Source organism: Portunus trituberculatus, chromosome 41 (genome assembly GCF_017591435.1).
Source record: "Portunus trituberculatus isolate SZX2019 chromosome 41, ASM1759143v1, whole genome shotgun sequence".
NCBI classification, from domain to species: Eukaryota; Metazoa; Arthropoda; class Malacostraca; order Decapoda; family Portunidae; genus Portunus; species Portunus trituberculatus.
This window is the reverse complement of record NC_059295.1, coordinates 38,085,863-38,103,653: the sequence shown is the minus strand read 5'-3', so window position 1 is coordinate 38,103,653 and position 17,791 is coordinate 38,085,863. Positions and strand designations below refer to the sequence as shown.

Genomic DNA, 17,791 nt, shown 5'->3' with positions numbered 1-17,791 from the left:
TCCCATCTTATAGATTCCCACAGGTTATCTTTCACTCTTTCCCATTTCCATGACATGGCTTTTGTTCACATTGAATTCCATTCTCCACTTCTTACTCCATTCCCAGATCTTATTTAGGTCTTCTTGCAGTATTTCACAATCCTCCTTTTGCTTTATAACTCTGCACAGTTTCGTATCATCCGCAAACAAATTTATGTAGCTGTTCATTCCTTCTGGCATGTCGTTAATATAAATGAGGAAAAGTATTGGTGCCAATACTGACCCCTGTGGCACTCCGCTTTCTACTGCTCTCCACTTGGACTTCATATCTTTAACTACTGTCCTTATTTCTCTCCCCCTCAAATAATTTTCTATCCATCTCAATGTGCTTCCTTTTAAGCCACCCTTCTCCTCTAACTTCCACAGTAATCTTGCATGTGGCACTTTGTCAAATGCCTTTTTTAAATCCAAATAGATGCAGTCAACCCATCTCTCTCTCTCTTGTACTCTATCAACTATTCTAGAATAGAAACTCAATAAATTAGTTACACAAGACTGTCCTTTTCTAAAACCAAATTGGCTATTTGATATTAATTTGTTGTCTTCAAGGAACTCGATCCATTGTTTCTTTATTATTCTTTCACACATCTTGCATATTACACTAGTTAGTGATACTGGTCTGTAATTTAAAGGTTCTTCTTTCCTTCCGCTCTTATATATGGGAACCACCTCAGCTCTTTTCCATTCTACTGGCACTGTTCCATTTTCTATTGAGCATTTTATGATGTTGTATATAGGACTTGCTAGTTCTTCCCTACATTCTTTCAGTATTCTGCCTGAGACTTCATCCGGTCCCATTGCCTTCTCTTCATCCAGTTCCTTCATTAACTCTTTTATTTCAAGCTTGGTTACTTTAATCTCTTTCATATAGATTGTCTCTCTATTACCCTGTGGCCTCTCAAATTTGGATTCTTTAGTAAAGACCTCCTGGAATTTTTATTTAATAGTTCTGCCATACTTTTGGGTCTTCCACCATCCCATTCTCTCCTTTTAACCTTTCTATTGTTTCTTTTGCCTAATTTTTCCATTTATGAATCTATAGAACAATTTTGGTTGCTCCTTACATTTTTCGACAATATCTTTTTTGAAGTTCTTTTCCTCTTCCTTCCTCACCTTAACATATTCATTTCTCGCTGCCTTGAAGTTTTCCTTATTTGTTGGATTCCTATTTCTCCTCCACCTTTTCCATGCTCCATCTCTTTTCTCCTTTGCCCTAGCACACCTTGCATTAAACCAATCTTTCTTTCCTTCTTCTTTTGGTCTATATTTTGGGACATATTCTCTGACTCCTGTTTTGTATATTTCCAAAAATAAGTTATATTTCTTGCATTGTCTCTGAGTTTTCCATCTCCTCCCAGTCTACGTTTTTAAAATAGTTCTTGAGATTCTCATTATCAGCCTTTCTGTAATTTAATCGGTCTCCTTTGTATGAATCATCTCTATCTTCCTTTCCCTCTTCTATATCTATTTCTAATATTGCATGGTCACTCTTTCCCAATGGGCACTTATATCTTATATCATCATTCATTTGTATACCCTTGTAAAAACTAGGTCCAATCTCGGCTTGTCGTTTCCTCTGAATCTTGTGCATTCCTTTACTCTCTGGTCCATCATATTGTCTATCATTAGGTTCAAGAATCTTTCTCCCAGGCTTCTTCCCCATACCACTTTCATAATTTTCCCAGTCCACTTCTTTACAGTTGAAATTTCCCTACTAATATCACTTTTCTCCTTTCTTTAACGATTCTCATTAAACTCCTTATTGTGTCATCTATCATGTCTTTATATTCTTGATTGGTCCATGAATTTGTTTTTGGTGGCACATATGTTACAATGATTGTTATCTCTTTTTTATTAATATGCATCTTAGTATACAATACTTCTGCTTTTCCTTCCCCACATTCCATTTCATTTAACATAATCATGACTCCTCCTCCTTTACCCACTCTGTCTCTTCTCCATACGTTATACCTATTGTCCAAGTCTATTTTGATTGCCTTATTTAGTTTTGTTTCAGCCAGGCATACAATATCTGGATTTTCTTTCCTTATGTAATTTCTTAATTCTAGTTTACTTGATAAAACCCTGTCTATGTTCGTATACATAATTTTTAGTCCTTTGCCTTTATCATTTTTAGTTAAACTTGTTCCACTTTTTTCTCTTCCTTCTCGTTTATATACCATTTCTTTATCCTGTCTCCTAGAATTCTCCAAAAAAATCTCTTCTTCTCTTCTGATCTTTCATTATTCTTTTCCCTTACTGCTGCTGCCAGTTCATTGTATCTCTTCCTTTCTTCCTCATTTCTATTTTTCTTTATATAGATATCCTTGCAGCCTTCTGTTTCTCTAAGTTTTGTTGTTCTATATAGTATTTCTTCTGTTGCTGCTTGTGATTTTAGTAGTATTTTAATTGGTCTCGTTTTTCCTTCTTGATATGGTCCCATTCTGTTTATTTCTTCGTGTGTGTGTGTGTGTGTGTGTGTGTGTGTGTGTGTGTTTTCACGAATGTTCCATGTAACTTATCTTAAAGGGAGATATAAGAGAGAGAGAGAGAGAGAGAGAGAGAGAGAGAGATAATAGTCTATGCCATTTAATTTTAGACACAAGGCATGCATGTAGCTTATCTTTAGTGATTGGTGGAGACAAGGATGGTGGGAGGAGCACTAATTTCAAGGACAGCATCTGTGTAGTTGGTATCCAACACACTATCGGGACAACTGAACTGAAAGCTCAGAAAAGAAATATGACTCTCTCTCATCTTTTTACTCTTCATGCCCACATAGGCGTCACCTTGAATTAAGGGTTAACAAACGTTCACACAACGAAATTTCGCTATAGCAAACGTTTTCTTTTACTACTATCTGCTCGTATAACAAACACCAAACTCGCTTTAACAAAATTTTATCCAGGTAATTTTTTCCAAGTTTGAAAGCCCCACTGTATCACGCAAGCTGACAGGCTTTTGAATACACCAGTGCCTCTCGTGGACAAAACGTGCACCACTCACTCCCCTACCCTTCCCCACTCTTAGATTAAAACAATAACACTGTCCAGCAGCAGCTCGTCTTCCCTCGCTCAACATGCCACCAAAATGCCCTGCAACCAGTCCTGCAATGTCACCTAGCATTGCTAAGAAGACCAGGAAGTCTCTTACTCTCGAAGTGAAGCTGGATATTTTTCACAGACATGAGAGAGGCGAGAAAACTAATAGCATTGCTCGCTACCATAGCTTGACTCCATCTACTGTCTGTATTATTTTCAAGTCAGCAGACTCTATTAAAAAGGCTGGTGAGACCGTATCTTCCTTGTAAGCAAAAAAAAGAACCACCCGAACTCGTGACTCTGCAATGAATAAAATTGAAAGCCTTGTGGAAATGTGGTACATAAGTTTTGTATGCAGTACATTGATGGGTCCTTTGTTTACATTCCACAGGTTGCTGGCTAGCATTTTTCCCCCTCTGCTCTCCCTCCCTTCATTAATTTAAGATCATCAACATTATAAAGTTACTTATATACATACATTAGTGTACATTGTAATGACTTAGTCTTAAATTAAACTGCTTAAATGTTTAACTTCATAATTTTTACTTTCATTAAACCTTTTACTGTACTATGATGCACTCTCGCTTTGTTTACTCTCAATGGAAGTTTAAGTCAGAGGTCAAACTTGTTATAATTGGTTCGCTTAACGAAAATTCACACAACGAACGTTTTTTTAGGAACATAACCTGTTCGTTAAGCAGGGATTGCCTGTACTTCCATCTCTCTCCAGTTAAAGTCTCCAACTAAAAGTATTTTTCCATATCTTCTTGTCATGTTATCTAGGCACTTAATCACCTCTCTTTGCATATCTTTATGTTCGTCATTTCCCCATGTATTTGTCTTAGGTGGCACATATGTAACTACAGTAATACCTTGAGATACAATCGCCCCAGCATATGTTTTTTTTATATACGATGAAAAATTTAATATAATTTACGCCTTGAAATATGAAGATATTTTTAAGATATGAATAGCCATCGGTAGGTGGATTGTTCTACCGTCCACGGAACATTCAGCCCGCGTTGTGTATCGTTGTTCATCCTTTGTGCATGTATGTGTCTGTGCTCCTCGGCAGTGTGTATTTTTCTTAAGTTTTGGGAACTGGGTCCCAAAAGTAAAAGTTTGGCGAGAAACACACAAAATAGCCTGTATTCACATACTGATTACACTTAGATATTCAATAAATGAGTGAGTATAAATGGTGTTCTGCCCACAAGCAACTCTTCCTCTTTGCAATGCAAAAACCAGAAGTCTCTAGATGTCATGGTTACCAAAAATATCACAGGTTGAATGAGGTAGTATCATCTTCGTGGCCTTCTCTGATCTTTCTTCCTCAGTAAAGTTAGAAAACATTGTCTCTCTCTTCTCTCTCTCTCTCTCTCTCTCTCTCTCTCTCTCTCTCTCTCTCTCTCTCTCTCTCTCTCTCTCTCTCTCTCTCTCTCTCTCTCTCTCTCTCTCTCTCTCTCTCTCTCTCTCTCTCTCTCTCTCTCTCTCTCTCTCTCTCTCTCTCTCTCTCTCTCTCTCTCTCTCTCTTCTCTCTCTCTCTCTTCTCTCTTCTCTCTCTTCTCTGGCTCTCTTCTTTCTGATACCCATTCAAAGTTGTCAGAATCAGACAGAGAAATTAATGTCAATCAATCAGACATCCATCTGTCACTCCCACATCCATCTTGGTGACACAGTGATAGAGCATATGTTTACTCCTGATGAGTGTTGCCAGCTCACAAGCAAAGAAAACGGGAAGAAAATAGCCAAAATATAGCCGTTAAAAGCCTACCTAAACATCTATCGACGTGCCCCGAGTCTTGTTTAAGTTATTATATTGGGCAATATAGTACATTTATATCATGCATACAATAAACATTGCATTTGTCTTATATTAAAATCTATATTTGGTTGGTATTTAAAGCATGTAAATTTTTTGGGGGTAAATTCATATCACAAGAACGAATTAATTCTATTTCCATTAATTTCTATGGGAAAAATTTATTTGATATATGATTTTTTTTTATATATACAAAGATTGTCACGGAACAAATTAAATTCGTATGTCGAGGTACCACTGTATAATTTTTCTCTTCTTCAATTCTTCTGTTTTGACTGTTACTCCCATTACTTCCACTTTGTCCTCACCATATTGCACATCCTCCACACATATTATCACAAACCATTATTAGCACTCCTTTTCCCCCTTCATCCTTCCTGTCTCTCCTCCAGCTATTAAATCCTTTCTCTTTAAAGTTAACGTGAATCTCATCACTTAGTTTTGTTTTAACGAAGCACATTACATCTGGCTTTTTCTATATCAAATAGTCCCTAACCTCCAACATGCTGCATAACAACCCATCTATATTAGTATAAGTCACTCTTAATTTCTTGCCTCCTCCATGAGTTCCTCTTTCTTCTGTAGGTACCACTTCTTTAGTCTCATATCTAGAACCCTCCAGTAAAAATTAATTTTCTTACTCTCTGTCCTTTTCTCGTTTTTTTCCTTAGTTTAATTTCTTAAGCACTCTCTCTTTTTTCCTCTCTAGGTTCATATCTCTTTTTATCCATATATCTTTGTGTTCAGTACCATCAGCCAGTTTCCCTTTCCTAGCCATAATTTCTTCTACTGCCACTTGGGATCTCATTCTCACTTTCATTGGTCTCCTACCCCCTTTACTGTATTTTCCTAACCTGATCACTTCCTCCACCTCCTGGTCTAGTTCTTGCATGCTGTCTTGAACTTGTTTGATAATAGTTTTGGCCAATTCCCTTTCCACATCCTCTTGTGAACTTGTTTGGATTTTTTTTCCTTTATCCCAAAAAGTCACTAAACTTTTCCTTTTATCCACTGTATCTCGCACAAGATCCTCTTCTCTTTAATTACTTGTATTACAGTGAATTTAGTGTTTTCTTGAATCTGTTTCTTTACTACCTCTGAAAATTTTACTTTTTCATCTTCCTGTTCTTGCTTTTATGCATTTCATAGTTCCTTCAGCTTTTTTTCACTCATTCCACCTTCCATCCTGTCCACAATCCCATCCTGTACTTTTACCTGTAACCTCTTTAAGGAGTTTTCATTATCTTGACATGTGGCTTTTAGTACATAATTTTGTTTCTTTATTTCTTGTATCTCCTTCTTCAGTCCCAGATTGATTGCACTGACCTTATCACATTCTCCTAATCTCAATTTCAATCTGTGTTTTCTGTTGTCAGTCTGTCCTGTTTGTCCATTAGACTCGCCATCACATCACTTCCTTCATGTACCTTAACTCCCTTTCTACATTGATCAACCTCCTCGTACTACCTCTTTCGTCCCTAAATCCAGAAAAATCCTTGTTCATAATATCCTCATTCAGTTTCCTTAGTCCAACAGGTGTTTCAATGTACCGTTGGTTTTCACACGATGGCGTATGTTTTTAATTCTGTCATACATCTGGCAGCACTACTCATTTCCATCTCTCACTGCATTTTTTTTCCATCTGTACAATTCAAAACTTATTTATTATGGAGACAGGAGAACCTGTGTGTATTTACTTAGTTGTATTTACCTAGTTGTAGTTTTACAGGGCCTGGGCTTTATGTTCATGTGGCCTCGTCTCCATATCTGCACTTATCCAATCTTACTTTAAAAGTATGCACACTCGTTGCAGACACTACTTCTTCATTTAAATTGTTCCACGTCTCAATACATCTTTGCGGGAAACTATATTTTTTAACATCTCTCAGACATCTTACTTTTCTCAGCTTTTTACTATGCAATCTTGTGCTTCAAATGTCATATTCTTCTCTCAGGATCAGTTTCTCATTATCCACTTGGTCCATTCCGTTAATCAATTTAAAAACTTGTATCAGGTCTCCTCTCTCCCTTCTTTGTTCCAGGGTTGGTAGATCCATAGCCTTTAGTCTCTCCTCATATGTCATCCCTTCAAATTCTGGAACCATTCTTGTAGCCATTTTTTGTAGTCTCTCCAATTTCCTTATGTGTTTTTTTTATAAGGGGTCCACACTACTCCTGCATATTCCAATCTGGGTCTTATTAAAGTACTTATCAATTTCTTCATCATTTCTTTGTCCATGTGGTGAAATGCTACTCCAATATTCCTTAGCAAATTATATGTTTCTCTAAAAATTCTATCAATATGGCTTACTGGTTGATTGTTTTCTTCCATCGTCACTCCTAAGTCCTTTTCCTTTTTACTTTCTCCAGTTCTACTCTATCTCCCATCTTATAGATTCCCACGGGTCGTCTTTCACTCTTTCCCATTTCCATGACATGGCTTTTGTTCACATTGAATTCCATTTCCCACTTTTTGCTCCATTCCCATATCTTATTTAGGTCTTCCTGTAGTATTTCACAATCCTCTTTTTGCTTTGTAACTCTGCACAGTTTCGTATCATCTGCAAACAGATTTATGTAGCTGTTCACTCCTTCTGACATGTCGTTAATATAAATGAGGAAAAGTATTGGTGCCAATGCTGACCCTTGTGGCACTCCGCTTTCTACTGCTCTCCACTTGGACTTCATATCTTTAACTACCGTCCTTTTTTCTCTCCCCCTCAAATAATTTTCTATCCATCTCAATGTGCTTCCTTTTAAGCCACCCTTCTCCTCTAACTTCCATAGTAATCTTTCATGTGGCACTTTGTCAAACGCCTTTTTTAAATCCAAATAAATACAGTCAACCCATCCCTCTCTCTCTTGTACTCTATCAACTATTCTAGAATAGAAACCCATTAAATTAGTTACACAAGACCGTCTTTTCCTAAAACCAAATTGGCTATTTGATATTAATTTGTTGTCTTCAAGGAACTTGATCCATTGTTTCTTTATTATTCTTTCACACATCTTGCATATTACACTAGTTAGTGATACCAGTCTGTAATTTAAAGATTCTTCCTTCTTCCTTCCACTCTTATATATGGGAACCACCTCAGCTCTTTTCCATTCTACTGGTACTGTTCCATTTTCTATTGAGCATTTTATGATGTTGTATATAGGACTTGATAGTTCTTCCCTACATTCTTTCAGTATTCTGCCTGAGACTTCATCTGGTCCCATTGCCTTGTCTTCATCCAGTTCCTTCATTAATTCTTTTATTTCAAGCTTGGTTACTTTAATCTCTTTCATAAAGACTGTCTCTCTATTACCCTGTGGCCTTTTAAATTTGGATTCCTTAGTAAAGACCTCCTGGAATTTTTTATTTAATAGTTCTGCCATAGTTTTTGGGTCTTCCACCATCCCGTTCTCTCCTTTTAACCTTTCTATTGTTTCTCTTTTTCTAATTTTTCCATTTATGAATCTATAGAACAATTTTGGTTGCTCCTTACATTTTTCGATAATGTCCTTTTCAAAGTTCTTTTCCTCTCCCTTCCTTACCTTAACATATTCATCTCTCGCTGCCTTGAAGTTTTCCTTATTTGTTGGATTTCTATTTCTCCTCCATCTTTTCCATGCTCCGTCTCTTTTCTCCTTTGCCCTAGCACACCTTGCATTAAACCAATCTTTTTTTCCTTCTTCTTTAGGTCTATACTTTGGGACATATTCCCTGACTCCTGTTTTATATATTTCCAAAAATAAGTTATACTTCTCTTGCATCGTCTCTGAGTTTTCCATCTCCTCCTAGTTTACATTTTTAAAATAGTTCCTGAGATTCTCAATATCAGCCTTTCAGTAGTTTAATCGGTCTCCTTTGTATGAATCGTCTCTATCTTCCTTTCCCTCTTCTATATCTATTTCTAATATTACATGTGTGTGTGTGTGTGTGTGTGTGTGTGTGTGTGTGTGTGTGTGTGTGTGTGTGTGTGTGTGTGTGTGTGTGTGTGTGTGTATTTACCTAGTTTTAGTTTTACAGGGCCTGGGCTTTATGCTCGTGTGGTCCTGTCTCCATATCTACACTTATCCAATATTTCTTTAAAACTATGTACACTCTTTGCTGACACCACTTCCTCACTCAAACTGTTCCAAGTCTCAACACATCTTTATGGAAACAAAATTTTTTAACATCTCTCAGACATCGTCCCTTCCTTAGTTTCTTACTATGCGATCTTGTGCTTCTAAAGTCATATTCTTCTCTCAGGATCAGTTTCTCATTATCCACTTCATCCATTCCGTTAATCAATTTATAAACTTGTATCAGATCCCCTCTCTCTCTTCTCTGCTCCAAGGTTGGTAGATCCATTACCTTTAGTCTCTCCTCATATGCCATCCCTTTAAATTCTGGAACCATTCTTGTAGCCATTTTTGTAGTCTCTCTAATTTTCTTATGTGTTTCTTTTATGGGAGTCCACACAACTCCTGCATATTCCAATCTAGGTCTTATTTTAGTACTTATCAATTTCTTCATCATTTCCTTGTCCATATAGTGAAATGCTACTCCAATATTCCTTAGCAAATTATACATCTCTCTGAAAATTCTATCAATATGGCTTACCGGTTTATTATTTTCTTACATTGTCACTCCCAAGTTCTTTTCCTTTTTTACTTTTTCTAGTTCTACTCCATCTCCCATCTTATAGATTCCCACTGGTCGTCTTTCACTTTTTCCCATTTCCATGACATGGCTTTTTCCACATTGAATTCCATCTCCCATTTTTTGCTCCATTTCCAGATCTTGTTTAAGTCTTCCTGTAGTATTTCACAATCCTCTTTTTGTTTAATGACTCTGCACAGTTTCGCATCGTCCGCAAACAGATTTGTGTGTGTGTGTATGCCTGTGTTCCTGTGTGTATGTACCTGTGTGTGTCCATATCTAATAGCCTCCTTTTACTTTCACACAGACTATATCATCTCAGTGACAGGCAACAAAAATGTGGTGGTATATCTGCTGGATACGTCTGATCTTTCCTCTGTCAGGTCCTTTGCCAAAGACGTGCTAAAGACAGAGGGTTCTATCCATATCCTGGTAAGTAACCCCTGTTGTCTGGCACATTCCTCCATCCATTATTCCTTCCTCTCCGTAGTCATGCTATATCCTTTAGCTTTCTTTAACAGACTCTCTCAGCAGAATGGCATCAGTATCCAGGTGTCCTATTCCTGTGATTATTTAAGCTCTTCATGAATGTATTACAGACCCTGTATGCTTCCTGTGACCTAGTAGAGAAGGAGTAGAACCTTTGAATGATGAAAACAAGTTTTTCTTGACCTATGTGGGAAGTATATGCTATCTTATGATTGGCTGGTATGGTATTGTGAAGCAATATACAAAGAAAGATAAATACCAAAAAGGTTCTTCACTGCTTTAACTAGCTATAAGACTAAACACAAAGGTATTAGCCTCAGAGAGGGATGGCAGTGTCTGCCTGTGAGAAGTAAGAGTAGACAAGGATGAGCTGTATCGGGTGTCCTCCTCAGTCAGGTGCGGGTTGCCATTACGTATTAAAATGTAGTAGAATCTCTTAATATAGAAAGCTTGATATTCATTCTGAGTACACTTTAACGAAGAAGGGAAAATATGAATGCCAGGAAGTGAGAAGATTAGTCAAAGACAGTAATATTATTTAGAAGAAAATGATGTGGTACTGAGTTGACCTCCCTGCTAGTCTCAGAACCTATGATCCATCCCTCACAGTCTCAGTGAGAGGGAAATTTTAAATGTGACTGGATAACCGCCCATGGCTGCAACACTTCCTCTCCAGTTTCTTTCCTTTCACCTGATATTTTTCTTTCCTGGTACACCAATCCTCCCTCCTTTCCAACACACTTCCTTTAATTTGACTCCAATTTACCCTCCTTATCTCTCCAAATTTCCTATCTCCACTGCCAGCCACAAGCTCCCTCTTTTCCTTTTTCTCCCACATGTTCATTCCAACTAAATTTTTACATGTTTCATCCACCCTTCTTAGTCTTTCCTTAACACATACACCCCATCACCCCTGTGCACCAGTATGGTGCACAGGGAAATGGTAAAGGCACTAAAGGAATATGAGTATGTGGTGAGAGATATTGCTGAAAAGAAAAAAATGTGTGATCATAATAGGATTGCGGGAGGAAACTAACAGGAACTGGCAGGACAGGAGGGATAAGGAAAATGACAGGATTAAGTCTTTACTGAACAAGATCTCTGTGGAAGAAGAGGACCTATATGCTGAGGTAGAAGAAAGTGTGAGATTGGGATCTTTTGAGGAAGGCAAGAATAGACCATTAAAATTGAAATTAAAGTCTCAGGTGGCAGCGGAGGCCATGTTGAGGAGGGCTTGGAAACTTAAGGACTCTGAGGAAACCAAAACAATTTACATAAGAAGAAATATGTCACAAGATGAGTGAATGAAAATGAAAGAGCTTGTAACTGAAGTGAAGGAGAGGAATGACGAAAGAACAGAGGAGGAAAAGACCAAGTTTTTTTGGAGGATGAGAAATGGGAGGCTAAAGAAGTGGTGGATAAAACAGACGGAATAGGCATTACATGGAAGAATGAGACTAGGAATGGAATAAAAGTGACTTACACGAACATAGATGGATTTCTGTCTAAGAGGCTAGAATGTATGGATTACCTAAGAAATAACGAACCGGACATAATGTGTGTAGTGGAAACAAAGCTAAGGCCGAAATAAAGCTAGACTGGTTTGTTGTAAAACACTACAAAGTATGGAGAAATGATAGAAAAATAAAGGAGGTGGTGGTATAATGGTTCTTACTAAGGAAGATCTGATAGTGAAGGAGGTGAACTATAGTAAGAGAAATGAGGAAGTGATAAGTATGCTTATAACAGATGGCAAGAGGGACATTAATATTATAACAGTATACATACCACCCAGAACCAGTGCTTGGGAATATGAACAGTACCAAATGGTGATGAGAAATACTCTAGACAGAATGAAGCAAGAACTCATCAGAAAGGATAGAGTGATGATAGTTGGAGACTTTAATTGCAAAGAAATAGTGTGGGAAGACTACAAAGTGGTGAACGGTGGTGAGTGGGCAGAAGAATTGTTAAAGGTAGCAACAAATAACTTGATGACACAGTGGGTGAGATCACCAACAAGGTGCAGGGGACAAGATGTTGCAGCAAGGTTGGATTTGGTATTTACCAGGGAATCTCTAAAAGAGGAAATTGAACATGAATGTCCCTTGGGGAAAAGCGATCATGATGTCCTAAGCTTTGAGCTGGATACAGAATTAAGCACGAATAAGATTGTGGAACGCAGGGAGGAAAAATTAAATTATACTAGGGCAAATTATAACCATATAAGGGAGTTCTTTAATGAAATTGACTGGTCCGTGGTATACCAGGAAAGGGATATGCAATTGAAATACGATAAATTTATGGATTTGTATAACTCTGCTGTGAAAAAGTTTGTGCCATATCACAGAAAGAGGACTTTAAATAATAAACAGTGGTTTAATAGAAATTGTGAAGAAGCAAAAAAGAACAAAGAAAAGGCATGGAAGAAACTTAAGAAAAACAGTGATGTATTATCAAGAGAAGTCTACAAAACAGCAAGGAATAGATATGTTGAAGTAAGGAGAACAGCACAGAAGGAATATGAACAGAGGGTGGTGGAAAACTGTGATAGTGACCCAAAAATGTTTTACAAATTCATAAATGGAAAACTAAATAAAAGGGAGGCAATAGAAAAGGTAAAAACGGGAAGAAGTATATGAAGATGCTGGAGATATAGCTGAAATTTTGAACGACAACTTTTGCAAAGTGTTTACAAAGGAGGAGCATTTTATGGGAGGAAGGCCTACGGAAATAAAGCAAATGCAGGACATCATGGTTACTAAGGAAGATGTAAGGAAAATTATAAGCAATCTGGATATTAATAAATCAATGGGGCCTGATGGCATATCTGGGAGGTTGCTAAATGAATGTAAGGATCAATTGTTGAACCCCGTATTTGATATTGTGGAAACCTCCATACGAACAGGATTAGTCCCGAAAGAGTGGAAAAGAGCTGACATTGTGCCTATATATAAGAATGGTAGTAGAATGGAACCGCTAAATTATAGACCAGTATCGTTGACTAGTATATTGTGCAAGGTATGTGAAGAAGTAATTAAAGCTAAGTGGAGTGAGTATCTAGAAAGTGAAAACATTCTGAGTGAAAGGCAGTTTGGTTTCAGAAAAGGAAGATCGTGTGTATCCAATTTATTATGTTTTTATTCAAGAGTGACTGACATACTACAACATAGAGAGGGATGGGTGGATGCTATCTACCTGGACTTGAGAAAGGCCTTTGATAAAGTACCACACAATAGACTGATGTGGAAACTAAAGATGATTGGAGGAGTAAATGATAAACTAGCAAAATGGATGGAAAATTACTTAATGGGAAGAGAAATGAGAACAGTGGTGAGAGGAAGGAAGTCCGAGTGGAAGAAGGTAACCAGTGGAGTTCCACAAGGGTCAGTGCTTGGTCCCATCATGTTTTTGATTTATGTTAATGATATGCCAGTAGGAATTGACAGTTACATGAACATGTTTGCGGACGATACTAAAATTATGAGGAGAGTAAAGAATGTGGAAGATTGTAACAAGTTACAGGAAGATCTTGATAAAATATATGAGTGGAGTAAGGAGTGGCAGATGGAATTTAATATAGACAAGACCCATGTTATGAAAATGGGAAGTAGATACAGACCAAACAGGGATTACAGGCTGGGTGATGAGAAAATTAAAGAGACCAATGAGGAGAAAGACTTAGGAGTAACCGTGCAAAACACCTTGTCACTGGAGAAACACATTAACAAGATTTTTTGGAAAACATACAACATGCTTCAAAATATTGGCCTTGCATTCCACTACCTAGATGAAGGAATGATGAAGAAGATATTATGTACCTTAATAAGACCCCAGTTAGAATATGCAGCATGTGTCTGGTCACCGCATATGAAGAAAAATGTGAAGAAGGTGGAAAGGGTACAGAGGCTGGCAACAAGGATGGTACCAGGACTCGAGGAGTTAGACTATGAGGAAAGACTGAGGAAGCTGAGGCTGACCACATTAGAAGAGAGAAGAACAAGAGGAGACATGATAACTATGTATAAATTGGTGAACAAGATTGACATACTGGATAGAGAGTTGATAAAGGTGACCACAAGTAATCATCTCCGAGGACATGGAAAAAAGCTAATAAAGGACATCTGTCTAAATGACGTGAGAAAATACAGTTTCCCGCATCATGGCATTGATAAGTGGAATAAACTGAGCAGTGATGTCGTTGACGTGGTGTGTGTCAATCAGATGAAAGAGAGATATGACAGGAATGGACAAGGAGACAGGTCACAGAGAGCTTAGCTCGGGCCCTGTAATACACAAATAGGTAAATACAAATAGGTAAATACACACTCAGATACTGCATCACTGCACTTATTCTCAGACACTTCTCTTCACATCTTCCTATATATTCTTAGACACTTCATCACACCTTCCTACATTTTTCCCAACTCGCTTACATACCTCCTCATGCACTTCTTCCACTTTCCAGGTAAATAATGCTGGGATTGGGGGCAAAGAGATTCAAGAGATGACACGTGATGGCTTTGAGCTGACCATGGCCACCAACTATTATGGCCACTTCTTGTTGACAAATTTGCTTCTTAGTAAGTGCATCAAACCTACTTTCCTTATCCAAAATTATCTTGACTCTTCCTTCTCCTTTTTTGTGGGAAGTCAAAATACATACAGCTCATGACTGCTTTTTCTATTTTAACCATGACTTTCAACATCACATGTGTTTGCTGTGAAGAGTCAATTTGTGCTGCTGTAAGTACCTATGCTTCATGCAAAGCTAAATATGTTCAGCAGGCCAGTGCATCCACTATTTCCACTATCTTCACCTCCACAGCTCTGGTAATGTACCTCAAGCTACTTAGAACTCATATAGTACAGCAGTTCTAAGTCATGGTTCTTGGTAGAACTCAGTGTTTGTGTGCTAGTGAAGCCTAGAGGTCACCATAAACTTAGGCAATGTGTTTGTTTGTGGCATGCTATCTTGCAACAAGGAATTGCTTCCATATGTAGCAGAATCACTGCATATTGGCATGTCTGGTGGCATGATTTGGGTTGTACATTGCACTTGCTAAATAATTTAACCTTGTGTTTCACTCATCATTAACATCAAAATGATCAATAATTAGTTTTATACTTTAAAATTGGTAATTGTATTTATTACAACTTCTCTCATGGTTCCACACCAATTGCTTTACTCTCAGGACATACTACCTAATACACCATCAAAGTTGGGATATTTTAATATACATATGAGGCGTCTAAAGCCAGAGTAATGTAAGTGCCAGAAATAGAAAACAGAGAAAAAAAAGTTATCAAAGTTTTGCAACATTCAGAATGCAATACCTCCTAAATTAATTGAAATATAAAGTAGAGCTTGGCTTCAAAATGTTTGTTATTGCATGTAGTTTACAGCTTATATCTGGGCATTTAGTGAAATTAAAGCATTCTGAAAGGCTAATGGATGACTTTTTTTTATAAAGTTATTTGTGGAAAAAAAAAAAAAACTTGCATTATTTCCTTTATCAGACATGCATGCATTGTTTATTCCTGTTCTTGTGTCAAGTTGTTTCAACAGTATGTAGTTTATTGAGATTCACCTCCATTGATGCCAATCTTGATTGATGTACGTACTAACTTTATTATGCAAAAACATAAGGGACACTTGTGCATGTACTTCCTAATCTGACTGCCTAATAACAGGAGAGTGATAAATGTTAGAAAAATAGCTGTCCTTTTGATGCCAGAAACAAACAACTAACAAACTCAGAAAATAATCTATTATGAAGGATAACTGAATAGAAAAGAAAGAAAACAATTGCACCTGTATGTGGCGGTGTGTAGACCTGCTCACGTATGCTTCTCCCATAGTTCTTCGTCTTTTATCTAAGTTTTTCTTCCACTCTGCAAGATTACACACACTTTTCCTTCCCCTAGAGCAGTGGTTCCCAAGCTTTTGGCACTCGCGACCCCTTACCTAAAAGTTTGAAACCCATGTGACCCCCTGCTTAGGGCTTACTATCAGCAGTACAGCACATTCACTCATACATACACCTATAATATCACCTAATGACATTGAACTAATGTAACATACCTTTTGTTTTGCACCAAAACGAAAAGAAAAAAATGTAAGAATATAGAAAATGTAATTGATGAGATTTTTTTTTTTTTTTTTTTTTTACATTACAAGGGCACTGGCCAAGGGCAAACAAAGTGTTGGAAAAAAAAAATCCCGCTGGTTGCCAGGCCCTGTTAAGAGGAAAGTAGAAAGAGAAAAAACAAAAAAATCTAAAAGGAGGGTCCAGTTAACGTAAGAGGTGTCTTGACACTCCTCTTTTGAAAGAGTTTAATGTCATAGGCAGGTGGAAATACAGACACAGGTAGAGAGTTCCAGAGTTTACCAGTGTAGGGAATGAAGGAGTGAAGATACTGGTTAACTCTTGCATTAGGAAGATGGACAGAATAGGGATGAGAAGAAGTAGAGAGTCTTGTGCAGCGAGGCCGCAGGAGGGGAAGGCATGCAGTTAGCAAGTTCAGAAGAGCAGACAGCATGAAAACAGCGGTAGAAGACAGATAAAGATGCAACATTGCGGCGGTGACTTAAAGAATCAAGACAGTCAGTTAGAGGAGAAGAGTTGATAAGACGAAAAGCTTTAGATTCCACCTTGTTTAGTAAAGCTGTGTGTGGATCCCCCAGACATGAGAGCCATACTCCATACACGGGCGGATAAGGCCCTTGTACAGAGCAAGCAGCTGGGAGGGAGAGAAAATGGACGAAGACGCCATAGGACACCTAACTTCTTGGAAGCTGATTTAGCAAGAGTAGAGATGTGAAATTTCCAGTTTAGATTTTTAGTGAAGGATAGACCGAGTGTGTTTAATGTAGAGGAGAGGGAAGTTGAGTGTTATTGAAGAAGAGAGGATAGTTGTCTGGAAGGTTATGTCGAGTAGATAGTTGTAGAAATTGAGTTTTTGAGGCATTGAACAAAACCAGGTTTTCTCTGCCCCAATCAGAAACAAGTGAAAGATCAGAAGTTAGGCGTCCTATAGCATCTCGCCTTGAGTCATTTAATTGTTGTTGGGTTGGGCGTCTGTTGAACGCTGTTGAATAATGCAGGGTGGTATCATCAGCATAGGAGTGGATAGGGCATTGAGTCAGATTTAGGAGATCATTGATGAATAATAGAAAGAGAGTGGGTGATAGGACAGAACCCTGTGGAACACCACTGTTGATAGTTTTAGGGAAGAACAGTGACCGTCTACTACAGCAGCAATAGAACGATCGGAAAGGAAACTGGAGATGAAGGTACAGAGAGAAGGATAGAATCCGTAGGAGGGTAGTTTAGAAATTAAAGATTTGTGCCAGACTCTATCGAAGGCTTTCGATATGTCAAGGCCGACAGCAAAGGTTTCACCGAAGTCCCTAAAAGAGGATGACCAAGATTCAGTTAGGAAAGTAAGAAGATCACCAGTAGATCTGCCTTTACGGAAACCATACTGGCAATCAGAGAGAAGGTTGTGAGCTGATAGATGCCTCATTATCTTCCTATTAAGGATAGACTCAAAGGCTTTAGAAAGGCAGGAAATCAAAGCTATAGGGCGGTAGTTAGAAGGATTGGAGTGGTCACCTTTTTTAGGGACAGGTTGAATGTGAGCAAACTTCCAGCAAGAAGGATAAATAGAAGTAGAGACACAGATGAAAGAGTTTGACCAGGCAGTGAGCGAGTTCGGAAGCACAGTTTTTGAGAACAACAGGAGGGACTCCATCCGGACCGT

General features: G+C 38.0%; 1 protein-coding gene across 3 annotated transcripts in view; it reads left to right on the top strand.

The window, feature by feature from the left end:
* Positions 1–17,791, top strand: part of LOC123517107 (retinol dehydrogenase 11-like) — a 106,995-nt gene that overhangs the window by 81,519 nt on the left and 7,685 nt on the right. For all 3 annotated transcript variants that reach the window (XM_045277005.1, XM_045277004.1, XM_045277006.1), the window contains 2 exons: positions 9,843–9,967; positions 14,493–14,607. In XM_045277005.1, coding sequence (XP_045132940.1) covers positions 9,843–9,967; positions 14,493–14,607 — 240 coding nt within the window. The remainder of the gene's footprint in view (positions 1–9,842; positions 9,968–14,492; positions 14,608–17,791) is intronic.